This window comes from Pempheris klunzingeri, chromosome 15, assembly GCF_042242105.1.
Source record: "Pempheris klunzingeri isolate RE-2024b chromosome 15, fPemKlu1.hap1, whole genome shotgun sequence".
In the NCBI taxonomy this organism is placed as follows: Eukaryota; Metazoa; Chordata; class Actinopteri; order Acropomatiformes; family Pempheridae; genus Pempheris; species Pempheris klunzingeri.
In genome coordinates, this window is record NC_092026.1 from 1,292,304 (window position 1) to 1,316,720 (window position 24,417).

Sequence of the window (24,417 nt, forward strand, 5' to 3'; positions counted from 1 at the left end):
GAGAGAATTACAGATTTACACAGAGGACTGTAGTGTCAGAACATCTGGGAACAACATCAGCATCATTTCATATGTATGATATCAAATGTTCTATAATATCATCAGATATTATAGAATACAGAGAGTCAGGACGTGTTTCTGTCCTGAAAACAGCTGAACATGGAGATACAGGTACAGCTTATCTTTTATAGCAGCTCCTATATAGGATTCAATAAAGTGAAGACATATTTCACAATACACAATAAAACTGATGAAGAAGAACTGAATATATATGAATAAATATTCAGTCATTTCCAAATTAGCTGCAGTTTGTCTTTATTTCATAATATTAGAATCATAATTTTAAATTTTCTATGAATTAATATGTGAATATTTTAATTAAAAACAACTGCAGACAATAACAAATATAGATGATAATGAAACTGAACTAGAATAACCACAGAATACTTTTTACAACAGTTTGATTTGATGTGGAACTGCACTTTAAATTATACCCAGACAGTCCACAGCAGAGAAAAGATTGAAATATTATTTAGAAAAATAATGTACATAATTATTTAGACACAAAATCTGTGATATAAATATTGTTGGAATGATTTTATTCTACGGCCTAAATCCTCCTGTTGTCAGAATCAAATGTATGAGATCAGTAATCAGTGTTGAAAGAACATTTAAAGTTTCAGTGCGTTTGTGTGAGTTACTGTTTAAAACCAACTGGAAGCAGAAGTGGGATTATTAGTGTTTTCTTGGTTTCACTGCAGTTTACAGCATGAAGAAAATCTATTTGAACACAAACATGAGACAGAAACAAAGATCAGATCCGTCTGCAGGGAACAGACTGAAGACTGAAGCGCTGGGAGGAAAGAAGACGTTTAAAAGACAGAAAAGACCAAAAGGAAAATGAAACGACATCCAGGCAGCTTTTGTCCCCACCAAGGTTGAAAACATTTCACTCTGGACAAAAGCCTAGTTTTGTCTTTTCATCCCAGCTGCTGAACAACAGATAACAGAGTGTGTTAGTGAATTCACCACCAACCTGACTGTGTTTGTGGGAACAGGAAGGTTTTTTTGTGTTTCTCAGAGTTTTTATCTGCTGTCAGACTGAAATCAAGAAGAAGAAACTTCTGACTGAATGAGTTCAGAGAAACACACAAGTCTGAGAAGGAAGAATCATTTAGAAGAAACATTAACAACACTGAGAATAAAGCAGAGATAAATAGTGTCAGTAAGAAATGAATCTAAAACCTCAGACTCAGCAGAAAACCACAGCACAGCTTCAGCTGAGCGTCACTCAGCAGCAGCGTCCTTATCTGTCCGCCGCAGGGGCTGATGGGAGGTCTGAGGACCTGTTAGAAACCACGCGGCCCTCGTCTGATCTGGCAGCTCGTCCTCGTTTGGCCTCGGCTGCATCGGAGCGCCACTTCTCCCCAGGTTCCCCAGAGGAAACACCGCCGCACAAGATGCTTTTCCTCCCGGCTGCTGCTCTGTGCTGGCTGTGTTCAGGTGAGTGTTTCCGGCCAACCAGGAGCCAGCAAACTCAGGCCTTAGCAGACACTGTCACACTGACCTCCATCTACCTGTCTGTGTCTCTACAGCGCTGGTTGCCATGGCAGCAGAGCTGATTCAGGATGATTTAACATTGACCAGGAGAGTCGGAGAAGAGGTCTCCTTCAGCTGTGGAGGAACTGACCAGTGTGATAGCAGTGCTGTGTTCTGGTACCAGAAGACAGACACAGGAACATTCACAGTGATTCTGCGTATTGATAAGAATAATGGTGAAGTTTATTCAGGTTACAATCATCCTCAGGAAGATGATTTCTCAGCTGTGAAGAAACAGAAGGGCTGTGAGCTGCAGATCCAGAGAGTTAACGTCTCTCATTCAGCCTCCTACTACTGCAGCTGTGGGAAGGAAGTTCCCCACAGTGAGAAATGATCCCTGCAGCCTGAACAAAAACCAGCAGATGAACAGCCGTCAGACTGTTTGTGACAGGAAGATAAAAAGTTCAGAATCAACACAGTCAGTTAATGAAGTTGATCCTCTGGGGACCAAGAACGTGTGTACAAACTTTGATGTCCATCCATCCATCCATCCATCCATCCTTTGGTCCAGGTCCGATCCATGTGGACTAAAGCAGGACTGACAGACATCAGCACCCACAGAGCAGCACTGCTGGTGTGTCTAAAGAGACAAAGAAAGAAGAGACAGTGGTGTTGATGTGAACATTAGAGAAACATCATGGAGCTGAAATATGACTCTGCTTCATCATTTGGACTCGTTCAGCTCAGCTGACACATTCAGCAGCAGCAGGTTTTTGTTTCAGGCTGTTTCACTGTGGGAGGATATGGCTACTGGATCTTTGGCTCTGGAACTAAACTGTATGTAACAGGTAAGAATAAACCTTCATTTTCCTTCAGTTGTTCTATTGAAGGAGTTCAAATGTGTTTTAATCAGTTTCTGCTGCTTCGGGCTTCACATGTTAGTTGTTTGATAATTAGTAGAGAAATCTTGCAGCCGTGCAGCTGTTGTTACATCAAACGGTTCATAATTCCTGAAAATACCTTTAAATCTCACTGCACAACTGGAATCATTCTTTATGTCTGCAGGAGATCAAACTCATTTATACATTAAGAGTCTGATATCGGCGTAGTTACAAATATACAGTATTTGATCCTCTCAGTAATTCAGCTCCATCTCTGTTTGTTGAAAACAAGATAATAGACGTCATTATGCCTCATTAACCATGTCACTAACTGCATTTTTACAATAATCAATGAATATTTTTAATGCTGAGCTCATATAATGTGCTGTGTTTGTGATATAATATAGGACGACACATAACGGCACACACGCATATATATTAGTATCCTAATACAGTTATAATATCTATAAATATAAATATTATGTGACGCTCAAATATGATGAATTCTATACTGCTGTAATTTAAACAAGACAATATTATATTATATGATATTATATTATATTATATTATATTATATTATATTATATTATATTATATTATATTATATTATATTATATTATATTATATTATATTATATGATTTACATTTTAATCTAGTCTCAGGGATTGATCTCTCTTATATGTCAACACATCCAAACATGTCATTGTAATTGTGTATAACAGTTAAAAATGTTACAGAAAAGTTATTAGAATAATGTATTGTATGATTATTGATTAGTTTTTTTTAAATATATGTTTCTAAAAATATAATGAGGATCATCAACTGCAAAATGATGTTCAGTTGAAGATGTAATTTGTTCTAATATGTAAATGATCCCCAACATGGAAAAAGTATTTTCCGCTGTAGGATAAATTGAATCATTATATTGTGTCACATTATACTCAGTATTATCACTTTTATATGAGTGTGTCCTCCGTAAATCAGGACATATCATGTTCATTTTGCTCTATTGAAAAGTTTATTTAAAAAGTGTCATTTAAAAAGAGAAATGATTGATGCACCACTTTGTTCTTGTCCTGATTGGGGTAAAGTCTATGGTGGTAAATATATAATATGTTGTACATGTTGAAGTGATTGACATGACAAATGTATTGAACCTGTCCTTTATTCTAATATTACATTACCATAATATAGGGAAATGATTGTCCATTGTTTAAGGGGAAAATCATAATGACCTTATATCACATTATTAGGAACAATAATTCATTTGCAGTTGTAGTGAATGAAGTTTGTAGATTCAAACAAATCCTGATTTCCTTCTGTCCCCATAGAACATATGAAGACAGTGCATGACAGGTGTGTCACCATGAAGGTGAATCCAGTGTATGCAGTGAACTTTGTGCTGTATTGATGAGTAGTTTAGTGAGCAGAGTCCAGGTAGTTTCCAGGATCACACTGAATGCAGTGCTGTGCTGTGAGCTGCTGTTGACGGTGTGAATGTGTGTCTGTGCTGCTTGTTGCTGCTGTCAAACTTCAGGTGAGCAGGTGGTGAAGCCCGTGGTGAGCCTGTACCCAGTAACATCCAGAGCCCAGCAGGAGGGGAAGAGCTCCCTGCTGTGTGTGGCCTCAGGCATGTTTCCTCCTCTGGTCCAGTTCTCCTGGAAAAGACAAATGGAGAACTGTCCTCCGGTGGAGCTGGAAGATGCTGAGGGAGAGCAGCTGAAGCTCAGAGAGTCTGGATGCACCGGTAGAATCATAGAGATTGATCGGGAGGCACTGTCCACATTTAAATACCACTGCTCTGTGAAGCACGAGGGGGGAACAGTGGAGAGAATAAGAGAAGGTAATGAAGGCTTGGTGACTGTGTTCAGCACTGATTCAGCTTCATGTGGAGACGTTGTTCAAGAGAGCAGAGCAGCAGAGGACTGACATTTCTGTTTTATTCTTCTTCTGTTTCTGGTCCTCCAACATCACCTCCACCATCACCTCCAGCATCAGCCTCTTTCCAGTCCCAGTGCAGGGTGAAGCTGCTCTTGCTGCTGTCCACAGTGCTGATAGTGAAGAGTCTGGTGTACTGCTGTGGACTCTGTCTGCTGATGATCTGCAGAAACAAGAGACCGTCGACCAACTGCACAAATGCTGACTGACTGTTTTCTGCTCCTCTTTTCTCACTTTAAAATCTCATATATACACATATACATACTATACACTTAGAATAGTCTGTACAGTATTTACAGAATTTCCTCTTTGTAACTGTACATACATATAAAAATAATAAACACACACACACATATATATGTATATACAGTTACACAGAGGAACAATCAGTAAATACTACTGTAATCATATAATTACTGTTTTCAGTTTTCAGAAAATGAAGCTAAATCATTAGCTGTCTGGTAGATGTTCCATCATTTATAGTATTTCTGCTTTCCTTCTGCTTCTTTTAAATATATTATGGAGAGTGTTGAAGGGTTTTCAAAATAAACATCTGTGTTTTTATGATTTTCGGTTTGGTTTCATAACAAATAATCAGGAATAATTTCATTGGCTGTGTGTGTTGAGACTGAGAAGTGACTTGACTCAGTGCCAAGAACAAATGTGCAGGAAGATCTAAATATGAGCACACAGCTAAACAAGGACAACAAATCCACACAAAGATAAGCTGACACAAACATATAGCTGTTATATAAAAGTCAGTAGGTGAGGGTGTGCCACCAGGTCCAGAACTGACCCCTTTTATAAGTGTGTCAGTTTGGATGTTCGACTCTACGCTGATGACGCTGTTGTTCACACGTATGAACGACCAGCAGAGCGAGCTGCTGTGAAGCTACAACTGCTAAAACATGATGACATGGAGGCTTCATCAGTCAGGTTTAGGGTTGAATGTTGGCAAAATGATGGGTGTGTTTATTGTTTCTAATCCAATAATAGGCCATGAAACTTTTACAGCTTTATCGAGACGAAATGGATTGTTATAGTTACTGACTAGACTAATATTCATGTTCCACAGAATATACAGAATCACAAAATACATCACAAAGAAATATAGAAGTTATATATGACATTTACACTCAAGTCCTACCTGAAAACACACTTAGAATGGGGACAAACTAAACACATTAAACAGAAAAACTGATTTTGCATCTATATTAAAAGGGATTCTTAAATAATCAATGAAACTGCTAAAATGAAAGAAAACGTGTTTGAGGTGATGAAGTGGGATCAGAGCAGACTGCAGCAGGTTGAACATTTTATTTCAGCTTGTCAGTTCTGACTTGAGCTGTTTCTTTCACTGATTAATACCACAGATCAAAGCTGAGACAGTGAGTACTGAGCGCTGAAGTCAAACTGAAGTTCCTGGAATGATCCTTTAACCAGAGTCCACGGTTGTAACTGTCGCCGTGTTACTAATGTGAAAAAGCGCAGCTGACGGTGAGGAGGCTGCAGAGCAGAAACCCACACAGCCCGTCTGCTGCAGGAAACCAAGTGTTGATTCTCTGTCAACAGTTTTTTATGAGTCCTAATAACCACTGAGAGCAGATTCATATCTGCTGCTCTTCACACCCATGAACTCTTCTTCCTCTCTGCAGCTTTTTCTCTTTTTCTCAGAGGTGAACTTTACAGTTTAGACTTGGTGCTGACGAGAGCCAACAAGTCCTCACACAAACACCCCTAAAGGGTTCTTTTAGAATAGATTATATTAGGAGCTGCAGGAGCTAAACTCAGTAAATCAGCATCAGGTTTGTTCTTGTTCACATTTTCACAGCAAAGAGTTTTCTGATGTGAAATAAAAATAATGTTTTCACAGTTTTTCTATTTACAGCAACAATAATGTAACTGGACAAGAAAACACAGTAAATTCTGTGTGTTGATTAATATAATAAGTTATTTAGCAGAAAATATCTGTATAAATGATGAATAGTTTGTGTGACGAAGACTCTGTCACAGATTGTGGACGGCACATGTTTCAGGGTCTGAAACAGAGCTGATATATAGTACTGGCTTATATAGAAGCTACAGAGGTCCAGTGCAGGTGTGCTGATGGTGGAAGGTACCATCTCTAACCGGGTTATAAGTGATGTTACCTAACTGATGAAGCTGTGTCAAAGCTTTGGGGTTTATTTAAGGCCTTTGACTGGGAAGTGGTGATGCCTATAAGTAGGGATATTGTGTGATATTTTTGATTCAGGTAAGAACTGGCAGTGAAGCTGATTGTTTAAAGGGAAGATAATTGATTGATCAGCGGTTGGTTGGTCCAGGGGGAGGGGCTAAACATTTATAAGCCTCTGGCCACCAAAGCTCAGGAGGAGTCAGCGGAGTCAGACAGGTGACAGGTATTTTTACTTTTGGTCTTTTTTGTTTTGCTGTGGACGTCCAACTTTCTGTTTTCCTCACTGTTTTTTGTAAATAAAGCACCTCAATAACTTTTGCAACTCAAGCCATCTTTTGTTAGACAGATGACCCACCGACTTTTGTAACAGTTTGATTTGTGTTCCCGACCAGTTCAGAATATTATTTTACACAACCTTCAATATTTTGTGATGGTACTCTGCAGACCAATTAAACTTTCTCTTGAGAAAACACCAGTATAAATCTAATAGAGATTCTGAAGGTAAAAATCCACAATAAATAGGTTTTATTTAATCTATTGAAATTAGGCATTTAATCATACAAGAGGAATAATAATAATAATAATACACAATGACAATGAAATATTCTTGTCATCATGATAATCATTACTATTGAAATAAGAATGAGAAAACTGAAATGTATCTATAAAACACATTTTGCAAAACATGCTTAGGAATCGATCAAACTGAGATTAAAGCAAAATGAAACAACATTTGAATTAAAAACAGGAACTACAGCTGGTAACACAAAGGAAATGAAATAATATCATTAGAAATATTGAATATTATGTATAAAATACGAATTATGTCCTACAAATACTGAAAGTTGTTGTGGGAGCTCATAGAAAGCCTGATATTATCTGACCACGCTCCAAGCTGGCAAGACGACCCTGAGAACTATTAAGTACAAAGAGCCACCGAATGCAACAACATGTGTTTTTATTGTTGTCAGTCAGCACTGGACACGTAGATCACATACAGTACAATACATATATATTACATAACAGTGGTGGTTTGTGGGTACAGTTCATTTTCACTGCCTAATACTTCACTAAAAGTTATTATGTATGTATCTATAGATGTTTTACCAATTTTAAAACATCTGTCAGGATTATTACCGTGACGCTGCTCCCCTCTAGTGGCTGTAATGAAGCACTGCGTCACCCCCTGATACAACTTCTGTTATTAATACAAACACTGCTACAGCTGTGGAGAACACATCCACACATCCTTCACACTGCTGCCTTTCAATGGCTGCAGGGAAACAAACACATTCACACACAATGCATTTACTACTGCTGCTCTGACTACCATTACCGGCAGGGGTCCCACAGGGCTTTGTTCTGGATCCCCTCTTATTCACTATATACATGTTACCCCCGGGGCAAATCATGTGTGTGGATTACATTGATTTCAATGCTTACGTCGATGACACCCAACTATATGTCCCGATGGAGCCCTGTACCACGGATGTACCCTGGTATGTCCTGCCTTGTTGACAGTAAGAACTGGATATATAAACATGTCCTGCAGTTGAATTACTTCAGTTCACAAGTTATTAAAACGACCCCCTGTGACTCTTCAGCACGAGCAGCATTACACTCATGTACACCAGGTATGCACATGCCAGGGTGAACCGGAAGCACATTCTCTACTCTGCATTTGGTTGCTGTTTGCAGAAAATACTACGGAGGAGCAATGGTGTAAAGTAGGACCAGAGATTTGTTTGTTTAGACTGAGGACAAGGTGGGACTGTCCCGGAGTGAAGGCAGTCAAGGGAAGAACACGTCATGACTCTTCAGACCCAAACTGGAGGCAAACGTTTGTGTCTGCCTCATCGCTTTCAGAGGTCTCCATTTCATCCGCTCAGACTAAAACACAGTCCCAGAGTTTTCAAACTAAATCAAGGTCAGCAGCATTTTCAAATCTCTTTGTTTTAGGAGCTCCAAAGTGCAGAAGTACGGTCACCTTTAGGTGTAAACTGAGCAAACGTTTAAAACAGAAATGTTTAGTGTTCACGGAGCCTGAGAGAAAAAAGGTCATCCACATTTTAATCTGTTACAGACTGAACTATTGTAGCGTACTTTATGAGCAAAGCTTTCAGGTGAAGGTGAAAATAACAGCTTTGAGTGTGATCTGAGTGGATTCGCTGTGAAAGAACTAACAATAATCAATCAATACATCAAATGTAAAGAGACAATCAAACAAAGGCTCTCAGCTGCACACCTGACGCTCATCCAGTATGGACCGGCTCAGCTCTCCGCTCGTTGCTGGTTTGTCGGTGGTCTCTCAGACACTACGGCTGAACCCCGCTAGTTCTCTGGTGTCCCTGTGTTACTTACCTTTGCTCTCCTGTGCTCCAGGTCTTCTGTCCTCACCAGCCACAGACACCACACTCTGGGTCTGAATCACCTGCTTGCTCCACTCACCATCAGGACTCCCAGATCTCCAGCCTCCACCCGCTCCTCCGCCTCTCGCCGCCTGTTTTCCACCACGTGGAATCTCCTCGTCGGCCATGTTTACACGCCTGCAATAAAACCCTGTTTAAAAGTCTCCTTCAGCTTCCACAGTCCACGTGTGTGTCCAGCCTTTCTACTGAACTTAACAGAGCTGCATTTCTGCTGGGACTCGTCCAGGCCTCCAGATCTGAGCCAGGCCTACGCAGGCTGTCCTCAGGCATGAACTTCTATAATCCACATGATGGAGAGCGGTGGAAACGTGCAGTATTTTATGCTGGTTTGGTGTGGCTGAGAGTGGGATGAGCTTTCCTCCGGACGGGGACGCTGTCCACAGTTTGAAGCACGTGGGAATAACGGACGGGGCCAGAGAGACGTTAAAGGTCTCCATGAGCACTGGTGCCAGAGAGGAAGGCCTGGTGTAACAGTGATGCTAGAAAGACAAAGAAGGCACCAACAGTAGGAGCAGAAGCAGCTGCAGCTTTAGTGGAGTCTGAAACAGTGTGTTGTTGCAGACACTAGAGGGAAGCAGTGTGAAGGTTTTATTCTTCACAGCAGCAGCAGCAGCAGCAGCAGCACAGAACAGATAGAAGTACTGACATATAAACTGTAGTATGAGGAGAGAATTACAGATTTACACAGAGGACTGTAGTGTCAGAACATCTGGGAACAACATCAGCATCATTTCATATGTATGATATCAAATGTTCTATAATATCATCAGATATTATAGAATACAGAGAGTCAGGACGTGTTTCTGTCCTGAAAACAGCTGAACATGGAGATACAGGTACAGCTTATCTTTTATAGCAGCTCCTATATAGGATTCAATAAAGTGAAGACATATTTCACAATACACAATAAAACTGATGAAGAAGAACTGAATATATATGAATAAATATTCAGTCATTTCCAAATTAGCTGCAGTTTGTCTTTATTTCATAATATTAGAATCATAATTTTAAATTTTCTATGAATTAATATGTGAATATTTTAATTAAAAACAACTGCAGACAATAACAAATATAGATGATAATGAAACTGAACTAGAATAACCACAGAATACTTTTTACAACAGTTTGATTTGATGTGGAACTGCACTTTAAATTATACCCAGACAGTCCACAGCAGAGAAAAGATTGAAATATTATTTAGAAAAATAATGTACATAATTATTTAGACACAAAATCTGTGATATAAATATTGTTGGAATGATTTTATTCTACGGCCTAAATCCTCCTGTTGTCAGAATCAAATGTATGAGATCAGTAATCAGTGTTGAAAGAACATTTAAAGTTTCAGTGCGTTTGTGTGAGTTACTGTTTAAAACCAACTGGAAGCAGAAGTGGGATTATTAGTGTTTTCTTGGTTTCACTGCAGTTTACAGCATGAAGAAAATCTATTTGAACACAAACATGAGACAGAAACAAAGATCAGATCCGTCTGCAGGGAACAGACTGAAGACTGAAGCGCTGGGAGGAAAGAAGACGTTTAAAAGACAGAAAAGACCAAAAGGAAAATGAAACGACATCCAGGCAGCTTTTGTCCCCACCAAGGTTGAAAACATTTCACTCTGGACAAAAGCCTAGTTTTGTCTTTTCATCCCAGCTGCTGAACAACAGATAACAGAGTGTGTTAGTGAATTCACCACCAACCTGACTGTGTTTGTGGGAACAGGAAGGTTTTTTTGTGTTTCTCAGAGTTTTTATCTGCTGTCAGACTGAAATCAAGAAGAAGAAACTTCTGACTGAATGAGTTCAGAGAAACACACAAGTCTGAGAAGGAAGAATCATTTAGAAGAAACATTAACAACACTGAGAATAAAGCAGAGATAAATAGTGTCAGTAAGAAATGAATCTAAAACCTCAGACTCAGCAGAAAACCACAGCACAGCTTCAGCTGAGCGTCACTCAGCAGCAGCGTCCTTATCTGTCCGCCGCAGGGGCTGATGGGAGGTCTGAGGACCTGTTAGAAACCACGCGGCCCTCGTCTGATCTGGCAGCTCGTCCTCGTTTGGCCTCGGCTGCATCGGAGCGCCACTTCTCCCCAGGTTCCCCAGAGGAAACACCGCCGCACAAGATGCTTTTCCTCCCGGCTGCTGCTCTGTGCTGGCTGTGTTCAGGTGAGTGTTTCCGGCCAACCAGGAGCCAGCAAACTCAGGCCTTAGCAGACACTGTCACACTGACCTCCATCTACCTGTCTGTGTCTCTACAGCGCTGGTTGCCATGGCAGCAGAGCTGATTCAGGATGATTTAACATTGACCAGGAGAGTCGGAGAAGAGGTCTCCTTCAGCTGTGGAGGAACTGACCAGTGTGATAGCAGTTATGTGTACTGGTACCAGAAGACAGACACAGGAACATTCACACTGATTCTGCGTATTGATAAGGATGATGGTGAAGTTTATTCAGGTTACAATCATCCTCAGGAAGATGATTTCTCAGCTGTGAAGAAACAGAAGGGCTGTGAGCTGCAGATCCAGAGAGTTAACGTCTCTCATTCAGCCTCCTACTACTGCAGCTGTGGGAAGGTTGTTCCCCACAGTGAGAAATGATCCCTGCAGCCTGAACAAAAACCAGCAGATGAACAGCCGTCAGACTGTTTGTGACAGGAAGATAAAAAGTTCAGAATCAACACAGTCAGTTAATGAAGTTGATCCTCTGGGGACCAAGAACGTGTGTACAAACTTTGATGTCCATCCATCCATCCATCCATCCTTTGGTCCAGGTCCGATCCATGTGGACTAAAGCAGGACTGACAGACATCAGCACCCACAGAGCAGCACTGCTGGTGTGTCTAAAGAGACAAAGAAAGAAGAGACAGTGGTGTTGATGTGAACATTAGAGAAACATCATGGAGCTGAAATATGACTCTGCTTCATCATTTGGACTCGTTCAGCTCAGCTGACACATTCAGCAGCAGCAGGTTTTTGTTTCAGGCTGTTTCACTGTGGGAGGATATGGCTACTGGATCTTTGGCTCTGGAACTAAACTGTATGTAACAGGTAAGAATAAACCTTCATTTTCCTTCAGTTGTTCTATTGAAGGAGTTCAAATGTGTTTTAATCAGTTTCTGCTGCTTCGGGCTTCACATGTTAGTTGTTTGATAATTAGTAGAGAAATCTTGCAGCCGTGCAGCTGTTGTTACATCAAACGGTTCATAATTCCTGAAAATACCTTTAAATCTCACTGCACAACTGGAATCATTCTTTATGTCTGCAGGAGATCAAACTCATTTATACATTAAGAGTCTGATATCGGCGTAGTTACAAATATACAGTATTTGATCCTCTCAGTAATTCAGCTCCATCTCTGTTTGTTGAAAACAAGATAATAGACGTCATTATGCCTCATTAACCATGTCACTAACTGCATTTTTACAATAATCAATGAATATTTTTAATGCTGAGCTCATATAATGTGCTGTGTTTGTGATATAATATAGGACGACACATAACGGCACACACGCATATATATTAGTATCCTAATACAGTTATAATATCTATAAATATAAATATTATGTGACGCTCAAATATGATGAATTCTATACTGCTGTAATTTAAACAAGACAATATTATATTATATGATATTATATTATATGATATTATATTATATTATATTATATTATATTATATTATATTATATTATATTATATTATATGATTTACATTTTAATCTAGTCTCAGGGATTGATCTCTCTTATATGTCAACACATCCAAACATGTCATTGTAATTGTGTATAACAGTTAAAAATGTTACAGAAAAGTTATTAGAATAATGTATTGTATGATTATTGATTAGTTTTTTTTAAATATATGTTTCTAAAAATATAATGAGGATCATCAACTGCAAAATGATGTTCAGTTGAAGATGTAATTTGTTCTAATATGTAAATGATCCCCAACATGGAAAAAGTATTTTCCGCTGTAGGATAAATTGAATCATTATATTGTGTCACATTATACTCAGTATTATCACTTTTATATGAGTGTGTCCTCCGTAAATCAGGACATATCATGTTCATTTTGCTCTATTGAAAAGTTTCAAAAAGTGTCATTTAAAAAGAGAAATGATTGATGCACCACTTTGTTCTTGTCCTGATTGGGGTAAAGTCTATGGTGGTAAATATATAATATGTTGTACATGTTGAAGTGATTGACATGACAAATGTATTGAACCTGTCCTTTATTCTAATATTACATTACCATAATATAGGGAAATGATTGTCCATTGTTTAAGGGGAAAATCATAATGACCTTATATCACATTATTAGGAACAATAATTCATTTGCAGTTGTAGTGAATGAAGTTTGTAGATTCAAACAAATCCTGATTTCCTTCTGTCCCCATAGAACATATGAAGACAGTGCATGACAGGTGTGTCACCATGAAGGTGAATCCAGTGTATGCAGTGAACTTTGTGCTGTATTGATGAGTAGTTTAGTGAGCAGAGTCCAGGTAGTTTCCAGGATCACACTGAATGCAGTGCTGTGCTGTGAGCTGCTGTTGACGGTGTGAATGTGTGTCTGTGCTGCTTGTTGCTGCTGTCAAACTTCAGGTGAGCAGGTGGTGAAGCCCGTGGTGAGCCTGTACCCAGTAACATCCAGAGCCCAGCAGGAGGGGAAGAGCTCCCTGCTGTGTGTGGCCTCAGGCATGTTTCCTCCTCTGGTCCAGTTCTCCTGGAAAAGACAAATGGAGAACTGTCCTCCGGTGGAGCTGGAAGATGCTGAGGGAGAGCAGCTGAAGCTCAGAGAGTCTGGATGCACCGGTAGAATCATAGAGATTGATCGGGAGGCACTGTCCACATTTAAATACCACTGCTCTGTGAAGCACGAGGGGGGAACAGTGGAGAGAATAAGAGAAGGTAATGAAGGCTTGGTGACTGTGTTCAGCACTGATTCAGCTTCATGTGGAGACGTTGTTCAAGAGAGCAGAGCAGCAGAGGACTGACATTTCTGTTTTATTCTTCTTCTGTTTCTGGTCCTCCAACATCACCTCCACCATCACCTCCAGCATCAGCCTCTTTCCAGTCCCAGTGCAGGGTGAAGCTGCTCTTGCTGCTGTCCACAGTGCTGATAGTGAAGAGTCTGGTGTACTGCTGTGGACTCTGTCTGCTGATGATCTGCAGAAACAAGAGACCGTCGACCAACTGCACAAATGCTGACTGACTGTTTTCTGCTCCTCTTTTCTCACTTTAAAATCTCATATATACACATATACATACTATACACTTAGAATAGTCTGTACAGTATTTACAGAATTTCCTCTTTGTAACTGTACATACATATAAAAATAATAAACACACACACACATATATATGTATATACAGTTACACAGAGGAACAATCAGTAAATACTACTGTAATCATATAATTACTGTTTTCAGTTTTCAGAAAATGAAGCTAAATCATTAGCTGTCTGGTAGATGTTCCATCATTTATAGTATTTCTGCTTTCCTTCTGCTTCTTTTAAATATATTATGGAGAGTGTTGAAGGGTTTTCAAAATAAACATCTGTGTTTTTATGATTTTCGGTTTGGTTTCATAACAAATAATCAGGAATAATTTCATTGGCTGTGTGTGTTGAGACTGAGAAGTGACTTGACTCAGTGCCAAGAACAAATGTGCAGGAAGATCTAAATATGAGCACACAGCTAAACAAGGACAACAAATCCACACAAAGATAAGCTGACACAAACATATAGCTGTTATATAAAAGTCAGTAGGTGAGGGTGTGCCACCAGGTCCAGAACTGACCCCTTTTATAAGTGTGTCAGTTTGGATGTTCGACTCTACGCTGATGACGCTGTTGTTCACACGTATGAACGACCAGCAGAGCGAGCTGCTGTGAAGCTACAACTGCTAAAACATGATGACATGGAGGCTTCATCAGTCAGGTTTAGGGTTGAATGTTGGCAAAATGATGGGTGTGTTTATTGTTTCTAATCCAATAATAGGCCATGAAACTTTTACAGCTTTATCGAGACGAAATGGATTGTTATAGTTACTGACTAGACTAATATTCATGTTCCACAGAATATACAGAATCACAAAATACATCACAAAGAAATATAGAAGTTATATATGACATTTACACTCAAGTCCTACCTGAAAACACACTTAGAATGGGGACAAACTAAACACATTAAACAGAAAAACTGATTTTGCATCTATATTAAAAGGGATTCTTAAATAATCAATGAAACTGCTAAAATGAAAGAAAACGTGTTTGAGGTGATGAAGTGGGATCAGAGCAGACTGCAGCAGGTTGAACATTTTATTTCAGCTTGTCAGTTCTGACTTGAGCTGTTTCTTTCACTGATTAATACCACAGATCAAAGCTGAGACAGTGAGTACTGAGCGCTGAAGTCAAACTGAAGTTCCTGGAATGATCCTTTAACCAGAGTCCACGGTTGTAACTGTCGCCGTGTTACTAATGTGAAAAAGCGCAGCTGACGGTGAGGAGGCTGCAGAGCAGAAACCCACACAGCCCGTCTGCTGCAGGAAACCAAGTGTTGATTCTCTGTCAACAGTTTTTTATGAGTCCTAATAACCACTGAGAGCAGATTCATATCTGCTGCTCTTCACACCCATGAACTCTTCTTCCTCTCTGCAGCTTTTTCTCTTTTTCTCAGAGGTGAACTTTACAGTTTAGACTTGGTGCTGACAAGAGCCAACAAGTCCTCACACAAACACCCCTAAAGGGTTCTTTTAGAATAGATTATATTAGGAGCTGCAGGAGCTAAACTCAGTAAATCAGCAACAGGTTTGTTCTTGTTCACATTTTCACAGCAAAGAGTTTTCTGATGTGAAATAAAAATAATGTTTTCACAGTTTTTCTATTTACAGCAACAATAATGTAACTGGACAAGAAAACACAGTAAATTCTGTGTGTTGATTAATATAATAAGTTATTTAGCAGAAAATATCTGTATAAATGATGAATAGTTTGTGTGACGAAGACTCTGTCACAGATTGTGGACGGCACATGTTTCAGGGTCTGAAACAGAGCTGATATATAGTGCTGGCTTATATAGAAGCTACAGAGGTCCAGTGCAGGTGTGCTGATGGTGGAAGGTACCATCTCTAACCGGGTTATAGGTGATGTTACCTAACTGATGAAGCTGTGTCAAAGCTTTGGGGTTTATTTAAGGCCTTTGACTGGGAAGTGGTGATGCCTATAAGTAGGGATATTGTGTGATATTTTTGATTCAGGTAAGAACTGGCAGTGAAGCTGATTGTTTAAAGGGAAGATAATTGATTGATCAGCGGTTGGTTGGTCCAGGGGGAGGGGCTTAACATTCATAAGGCTCTGGCCACCAAAGCTCACGAGGAGTCAGTGTGAGGGCGGATGTACACCAGACAGGTGACAGGTATTTTTACTTTTGTTTTTTTTTTGTTTTGCTGTGGACGTCCAACTTTCTGTTTTCCTCACTGTTTTTTGTAAATAAAGCACCTCAATAACTTTTGCAACTCAAGCCATCTTTTGTTAGACAGATGACCCACCGATTTTTGTAACAGTTTGATTTGTGTTCCCGACCAGTTCAGAATATTATTTTACACAACCTTCAATATTTTGTGATGGTACTCTGCAGACCAATTAAACTTTCTCTTGAGAAAACACCAGTATAAATCTAATAGAGATTCTGAAGGTAAAAATCCACAATAAATAGGTTTTATTTAATCTATTGAAATTAGGCATTTAATCATACAAGAGGAATAATAATAATAATAATACACAATGACAATGAAATATTCTTGTCATCATGATAATCATTACTATTGAAATAAGAATGAGAAAACTGAAATGTATCTATAAAACACATTTTGGAAAACGTGCTTACGAATCGATCAAACTGAGATTAAAGCAAAATGAAACAACATTTGAATTAAAAACAGGAACTAAAGCTGGTAACACAAAGGAAATGAAATAATATCATTAGAAATATTGAATATAATGTATAAAATAAGAACTATGTCCTACAAATACTGAAAGTTGTTGTGGGAGCTCATAGAAAGCCTGATATTATCTGACCACGCTCCAAGCTGGCAAGACGACCCTGAGAACTATTAAGTACAAAGAGCCACCGAATGCAACAACATGTGTTTTTATTGTTGTCAGTCAGCACTGGACACGTAGATCACATACAGTACAATACATATATATTACATAACAGTGGTGGTTTGTGGGTACAGTTCATTTTCACTGCCTAATACTTCACTAAAAGTTATTATGTATATCTATCTATAGATGTTTTACCAATTTTAAAACATCTGTCAGGATTATTACCGTGACGCTGCTCCCCTCTAGTGGCTGTAATGAAGCACTGCGTCACCACCTGATGCAACTTCTGTTATTAATACAAACACTGCTACAGCTGTGGAGAACACATCCACACATCCTTCACACTGCTGCCTTTCAATGGCTGCAGGGAAACAAACACATTCACACACAATGCATTTACTACTTCTGCTGCTCTGACTACCATTACCGGCAGGGGTCCCACAGGGCTTTGTTCTGGATCCCCTCTTATTCACTATATACATGTTACCCCCAAGGCAAATCCTGTGTGTGGATTACATTGATTTCAATGGTGACGTCGATGACACCCAACTATATGTCCCGATGGAGCCCTGTACCACGGATGTACCCTGGTATGTCCTGCCTTGTTGACTGTAAGAACTGGATATATAAACATGTCCTGCAGTTGAATTACTTCAATTCACAAGTTAAAACGACCCCCTGTGACTCTTCAGCACGAGCAGCATTACACTCATGTACACCAGGTATGCACATGCCAGGGTGAACCAGAAGCACATTCTCTACTCTGCATTTGGTTGCTGTTTGCAGAAAATACTACGGAGGAGCAATGGTGTAAAGTAGGACCAGAGATTTGTTTGTTTAGACTGAGGACAAGGTGGGACTGTCCCGGAGTGAAGGCAGTCAAGGGAAGGACACGTCATGACTCTTCAGACCCAAATTGGAGGCAAACGTTTGTGTCTGCCTCATCGCTTTCAGAGGTCTCCATTTCATCCGCTCAGACTAAAACACAGTCCCAGAGTTTTCAAACTAAATCAAGGTCAGCAGCATTTTCAAATCTCTTTGTTTTAGGAGCTCCAAAGTGCAGAAGTACAGTCACCTTTAGGTGTAAACTGAGCAAACGTTTAAAACAGAAATGTTTAGTGTTCACGGAGCCTGAGAGAAAAAAGGTCATCCACATTTTAATCTGTTACAGACTGAACTATTGTAGCGTACTTTATGAGCAAAGCTTTCAGGTGAAGGTGAAAATAACAGCTTTGAGTGTGATCTGAGTGGATTCGCTGTGAAAGAACTAACAATAATCAATCAATACATCAAATGTAAAGAGACAATCAAACAAAGGCTCTCAGCTGCACACCTGACGCTCATCCAGTATGGACCGGCTCAGCTCTCCGCTCGTTGCTGGTTTGTCGGTGGTCTCTCAGACACTACGGCTGAACCCCGCTAGTTCTCTGGTGTCCCTGTGTTACTTACCTTTGCTCTCCTGTGCTCCAGGTCTTCTGTCCTCACCAGCCACAGACACCACACTCTGGGTCTGAATCACCTGCTTGCTCCACTCACCATCAGGACTCCCAGATCTCCAGCCTCCACCCGCTCCTCCGCCTCTCGCCGCCTGTTTTCCACCACGTGGAATCTCCTGGTCGGCCATGTTTACACGCCTGCAATAAAACCCTGTTTAAAAGTCTCCTTCAGCTTCCACAGTCCACGTGTGTGTCCAGCCTTTCTACTGAACTTAACAGAGCTGCATTTCTGCTGGGACTCGTCCAGGCCTCCAGATCTGAGCCAGGCCTACGCAGGCTGTCCTCAGGCATGAACTTCTATAATCCACATGATGGAGAGCGGTGGAAACGTGCAGTATTTTATGCTGGTTTGGTGTGGCTGAGAGTGGGATGAGCTTTCCTCCGGACGGGGACGCTGTCCACAGTTTGAAGCACGTGGGAATAACGGACGGGGCCAGAGAGACGTTAAAGGTCTCCATGAGCACTGGTGCCAGAGAGGAAGGCCTGGTGTAACAGTGATGATAGAAAGACAAAGAAGGCACCAACAGTAGGAGCAGAAGCAGCTGCAGCTTTAGTGGAGTCTGAAACAGTGTGTTGTTGCAGACACTAGAGGGAAGCAGTGTGAAGGTTTTATTCTTCACAGCAGCAGCAGCAGCAGCAGCACAGAACAGATAGAAGTACTGACATATAAACTGTAGTATGAGGAGAGAATTACAGATTTACACAGAGGACTGTAGTGTCAGAACATCTGGGAACAACATCAGCATCATTTCATATGTATGATATCAAATGTTCTATAATATCATCAGATATTATAGAATACAGAGAGTCAGGACGTGTTTCTGTCCTGAAAACAGCTGAACATGGAGATACATGTACAGCTTATCTTTTATAGCAGCTCCTATATAGGATTCAATAAAGTGAAGACATATTTCACAATACACAATAAAACTGATGAAGAAGAACTGAATATATATGAATAAATATTCAGTCATTTCCAAATTAGCTGCAGTTTGTCTTTATTTCATAATATTAGAATCATAATTTAACATTTTCTATGAATTAATATGTGAATATTTTAATTAAAAACAACTGCAGACAATAACAAATATAGATGATAATGAAACTGAACTAGAATAACCACAGAATACTTTTTACAACAGTTTGATTTGATGTGGAACTGCACTTTAAATTATACCCAGACAGTCCACAGCAGAGAAAAGATTGAAATATTATTTAGAAAAATAATGTACATAATTATTTAGACACAAAATCTGTGATATAAATATTGTTGGAATGATTTTATTCTACGGCCTAAATCCTCCTGTTGTCAGAATCAAATGTATGAGATCAGTAATCAGTGTTGAAAGAACATTTAAAGTTTCAGTGCGTTTGTGTGAGTTACTGTTTAAAACCAACTGGAAGCAGAAGTGGGATTATTAGTGTTTTCTTGGTTTCACTGCAGTTTACAGCATGAAGAAAATCTATTTGAACACAAACATGAGACAGAAACAAAGATCAGATCCGTCTGCAGGGAACAGACTGAAGACTGAAGCGCTGGGAGGAAAGAAGACGTTTAAAAGACAGAAAAGACCAAAAGGAAAATGAAACGACATCCAGGCAGCTTTTGTCCCCACCAAGGTTGAAAACATTTCACTCTGGACAAAAGCCTAGTTTTGTCTTTTCATCCCAGCTGCTGAACAACAGATAACAGAGTGTGTTAGTGAATTCACCACCAACCTGACTGTGTTTGTGGGAACAGGAAGGTTTTTTTGTGTTTCTCAGAGTTTTTATCTGCTGTCAGACTGAAATCAAGAAGAAGAAACTTCTGACTGAATGAGTTCAGAGAAACACACAAGTCTGAGAAGGAAGAATCATTTAGAAGAAACATTAACAACACTGAGAATAAAGCAGAGATAAATAGTGTCAGTAAGAAATGAATCTAAAACCTCAGACTCAGCAGAAAACCACAGCACAGCTTCAGCTGAGCGTCACTCAGCAGCAGCGTCCTTATCTGTCCGCCGCAGGGGCTGATGGGAGGTCTGAGGACCTGTTAGAAACCACGCGGCCCTCGTCTGATCTGGCAGCTCGTCCTCGTTTGGCCTCGGCTGCATCGGAGCGCCACTTCTCCCCAGGTTCCCCAGAGGAAACACCGCCGCACAAGATGCTTTTCCTCCCGGCTGCTGCTCTGTGCTGGCTGTGTTCAGGTGAGTGTTTCCGGCCAATCAGGAGCCAGCAAACTCAGGCCTTAGCAGACACTGTCACACTGACCTCCATCTACCTGTCTGTGTCTCTACAGCGCTGGTTGCCATGGCAGCAGAGCTGATTCAGGATGATTTAACATTGACCAGGAGAGTCGGAGAAGAGGTCTCCTTCAGCTGTGAAGGAACTGACCAGTGTTACAACCAGTGGGTGTACTGGTACCAGAAGACAGACACAGGAACATTCACACTGATTCTGAATATTGATAGGAGTGATCGTGGATTTAATTCACGTTACAGTCATCCTCAGAAAGATGATTTCTCAGCTGTGAAGAAACAGAACGGCTGTGAGTTGCAGATCCAGAGAGTTAAACTCTCTCATTCAGCCTCCTACTACTGCAGCTGTGGGAAGGATGGTCCCACAGTGAGAAATGATCCCTGCAGCCTGAACAAAAACCAGCAGATGAACAGCCGTCAGACTGTTTGTGACAGGAAGATAAAAATTCAGAATCAACACAGTCAGTTAATGAAGTTGATCCTCTGGGGACCAAGAACGTGTGTACAAACTTTGATGTCCATCCATCCATCCATCCATCCTTTGGTCCAGGTCCGATCCATGTGGACTAAAGCAGGACTGACAGACATCAGCACCCACAGAGCAGCACTGCTGGTGTGTCTAAAGAGACAAAGAAAGAAGAGACAGTGGTGTTGATGTGAACATTAGAGAAACATCATGGAGCTGAAATATGACTCTGCTTCATCATTTGGACTCGTTCAGCTCAGCTGACACATTCAGCAGCAGCAGGTTTTTGTTTCAGGCTGTTTCACTGTGGGAGGATATGTCTACTGGATCTTTGGCTCTGGAACTAAACTGTATGTAACAGGTAAGAATAAACCTTCATTTTCCTTCAGTTGTTCTATTGAAGGAGTTCAAATGTGTTTTAATCAGTTTCTGCTGCTTCGGGCTTCACATGTTAGTTGTTTGATAATTAGTAGAGAAATCTTGCAGCCGTGCAGCTGTTGTTACATCAAACGGTTCATAATTCCTGAAAATACCTTTAAATCTCACTGCACAACTGGAGTCATTCTTTATGTCTGCAGGAGATCAAACTCATTTATACATTAAGAGTCTGATATCGGCGTAGTTACAAATATACAGTATTTGATCCTCTCAGTAATTCAGCTCCATCTCTGTTTGTTGAAAACAAGATAATAGACGTCATTATGCCTCATTAACCATGTCACTAACTGCATTTTTACAATAATCAATGAATATTTTTAATGCTGAGCTCATATAATGTGCTGTGTTTGTGATATAATATAGGACGACACATAACGGCACACACGCATATATATTAGTATCCTAATACAGTTATAATATCTATAAATATAAATATTATGTGACGCTCAAATATGATGAATTCTATACTGCTGTAATTTAAACAACACAATATTATATTATATTATATTATATTATATTATATTATATTATATTATATTATATTATATTATATTATATTATATTATATTATATTATATTATATTATTTACATTTTAATCTAGTCTCAGGGATTGATCTCTCTTATATGTCAACACATCCAAACATGTCATTGTAATTGTGTATAACAGTTAAAAATGTTACAGAAAAGTTATTAGAATAATGTATTGTATGAATATTGATTAGTTTTTTTTTTAGAAATGAGAGTAAATATATGTTTCTAAAAAATATAATGAGGATCATCAACTGCAAAATGATGTTCAGTTGAAGATGTAATTTGTTCTAATATGTAAATGATCCCCAACATGGAAAAAGTATTTTCCGCTGTAGGATAAATTGAATCATTATATTGTGTCACATTATACTCAGTATTATCACTTTTATATGAGTGTGTCCTCCGTAAATCAGGACATATCATGTTCATTTTGCTCTATTGAAAAGTTTATTTAAAAAGTGTCATTTAAAAAGTGAAATGATTGATGCACCACTTTGTTCTTGTCCTGATTGGGGTAAAGTCTATGTTGGTAAATATATAATATGTTATACATGTTGAAGTGATTGACATGACAAATGTATTGAACCTGTCCTTTATTCTAATATTACATTACCATAATATAGAGAAATGATTGTCCATTGTTTAAGGGGAAAATCATAATGACCTTATATCACATTATTAGGAACAATAATTCATTTGCAGTTGTAGTGAATGAAGTTTGTAGATTCAAACAAATCCTGATTTCCTTCTGTCCCCATAGAACATATGAAGACAGTGCATGACAGGTGTGTCACCATGAAGGTGAATCCAGTGTATGCAGTGAACTTTGTGCTGTATTGATGAGTAGTTTAGTGAGCAGAGTCCAGGTAGTTTCCAGGATCACACTGAATGCAGTGCTGTGCTGTGAGCTGCTGTTGACCGTGTGAATGTGTGTCTGTGCTGCTTGTTGCTGCTGTCAAACTTCAGGTGAGCAGGTGGTGAAGCCCGTGGTGAGCCTGTACCCAGTAACATCCAGAGCCCAGCAGGAGGGGAAGAGCTCCCTGCTGTGTGTGGCCTCAGGCATGTTTCCTCCTCTGGTCCAGTTCTCCTGGAAAAGACAAAAGGTGAACGGTCGTCCAGAGAAGATGGGAAATGCTGATGGAGAGCAGCTGAAGCTCAGAGAGTCTGGATGCACCGGTAGCATCATAGAGATTGATCGGGAGACACTGTCCACATTTAAATACCACTGCTCTGTGAAGCACGAGGGGGGAACAGTGGAGAGAATAAGAGAAGGTAATGAAGGCTTGGTGACTGTGTTCAGCACTGATTCAGCTTCATGTGGAGACGTTGTTCAAAAGAGCAGAGCAGCAGAGGACTGACATTTCTGTTTTATTCTTCTTCTGTTTCAGAAGTTTCTGGTCCTCCAACATCACCTCCAACATCACCTCCTACATCACCTCCTACATCACCTCCAACATCACCTCCACCATCACCTCCAGCATCAGCCTCTTTCCAGTCCCAGTGCAGGGTGAAGCTGCTCTTGCTGCTGTCCACAGTGCTGATAGTGAAGAGTCTGGTGTACTGCTGTGGACTCTGTCTGCTGATGATCTGCAGAAACAAGAGACCGTCCACCAACTGCACAAATGCTGACTGACTGTTTTCTGCTCATCTTTTCTCACCATAAAATCTCATATATACACATATACATACTATACACATAGAATAGTCTGTACAGTATTTACAGAATTTCCTCTTTGTAACTGTACATACATATAAAAATAATAAACACACACACACATATATATGTATATACAGTTACACAGAGGAACAATCAGTAAATACTACTGTAATCATATAATTACTGTTTTCAGTTTTCAGAAAATGAAGCTAAATCATTAGCTGTCTGGTAGATGTTTCATCATTTATAGTATTTCTGCTTTCCTTCTGCTTCTTTTAAAATATATTGTGGAGAGTGTTGAAGGGTTTTCAAAATAAACATCTGTGTTTTTATGATTTTCGGTTTGGTTTCATAACAAATAATCAGGAATAATTTCATTGGCTGTGTGTGTTGAGACTGAGAAGTGACTTGACTCAGTGCCAAGAACAAATGTGCAGGAAGATCTAAAAATGAGCACACAGCTAAACAAGGACAACAAATCCACACAAAGATAAGGTAACACAAACATATAGCTGTTATATAA

The 24,417-nt window shown here is 39.7% G+C and overlaps 3 protein-coding genes across 5 annotated transcripts; all 3 read left to right on the forward strand.

The window, feature by feature from the left end:
- The first annotated feature begins 1,460 nt into the window (after positions 1 to 1,460).
- On the forward strand, positions 1,461 to 4,887 carry LOC139214674 (immunoglobulin lambda-1 light chain-like). Of its 2 annotated transcripts, XM_070845582.1 has the most exons (5): positions 1,461 to 1,489; positions 1,582 to 1,922; positions 2,340 to 2,387; positions 3,958 to 4,263; positions 4,329 to 4,887. In XM_070845582.1, the coding sequence occupies exons 1-5, from the start codon at positions 1,461 to 1,463 to the stop codon at positions 4,565 to 4,567; spliced, it is 963 nt and encodes a 320-aa protein (XP_070701683.1). In that variant the 3' UTR covers positions 4,568 to 4,887. The 2 variants fall into 2 exon arrangements, 1 of the variants encoding a protein (XP_070701683.1); XR_011585471.1 differs by lacking the exons at positions 1,461 to 1,489; positions 1,582 to 1,922; positions 2,340 to 2,387 and having other exon boundaries at positions 4,132 to 4,263; positions 4,413 to 4,544.
- Positions 4,888 to 11,088: 6,201 nt separating this feature from the next.
- Positions 11,089 to 14,491, forward strand: LOC139214647 (immunoglobulin lambda-1 light chain-like). 2 transcript variants are annotated; one of them, XM_070845547.1, is made up of 5 exons: positions 11,089 to 11,117; positions 11,210 to 11,550; positions 11,964 to 12,011; positions 13,564 to 13,869; positions 13,935 to 14,491. In XM_070845547.1, exons 1-5 carry the CDS (start codon positions 11,089 to 11,091, stop codon positions 14,171 to 14,173), a joined length of 963 nt encoding a protein of 320 aa, XP_070701648.1. In that variant the 3' UTR covers positions 14,174 to 14,491. The 2 variants fall into 2 exon arrangements, 1 of the variants encoding a protein (XP_070701648.1); XR_011585469.1 differs by lacking the exons at positions 11,089 to 11,117; positions 11,210 to 11,550; positions 11,964 to 12,011 and having other exon boundaries at positions 13,738 to 13,869; positions 14,019 to 14,145.
- A 6,216-nt stretch (positions 14,492 to 20,707) lies between these two features.
- Positions 20,708 to 24,178, forward strand: LOC139214557 (immunoglobulin lambda-1 light chain-like). The gene is made up of 5 exons (XM_070845437.1): positions 20,708 to 20,736; positions 20,829 to 21,160; positions 21,581 to 21,628; positions 23,204 to 23,509; positions 23,626 to 24,178. The coding sequence occupies exons 1-5, from the start codon at positions 20,708 to 20,710 to the stop codon at positions 23,868 to 23,870; spliced, it is 960 nt and encodes a 319-aa protein (XP_070701538.1). The 3' UTR covers positions 23,871 to 24,178.
- The last annotated feature ends 239 nt before the right edge of the window (positions 24,179 to 24,417 follow it).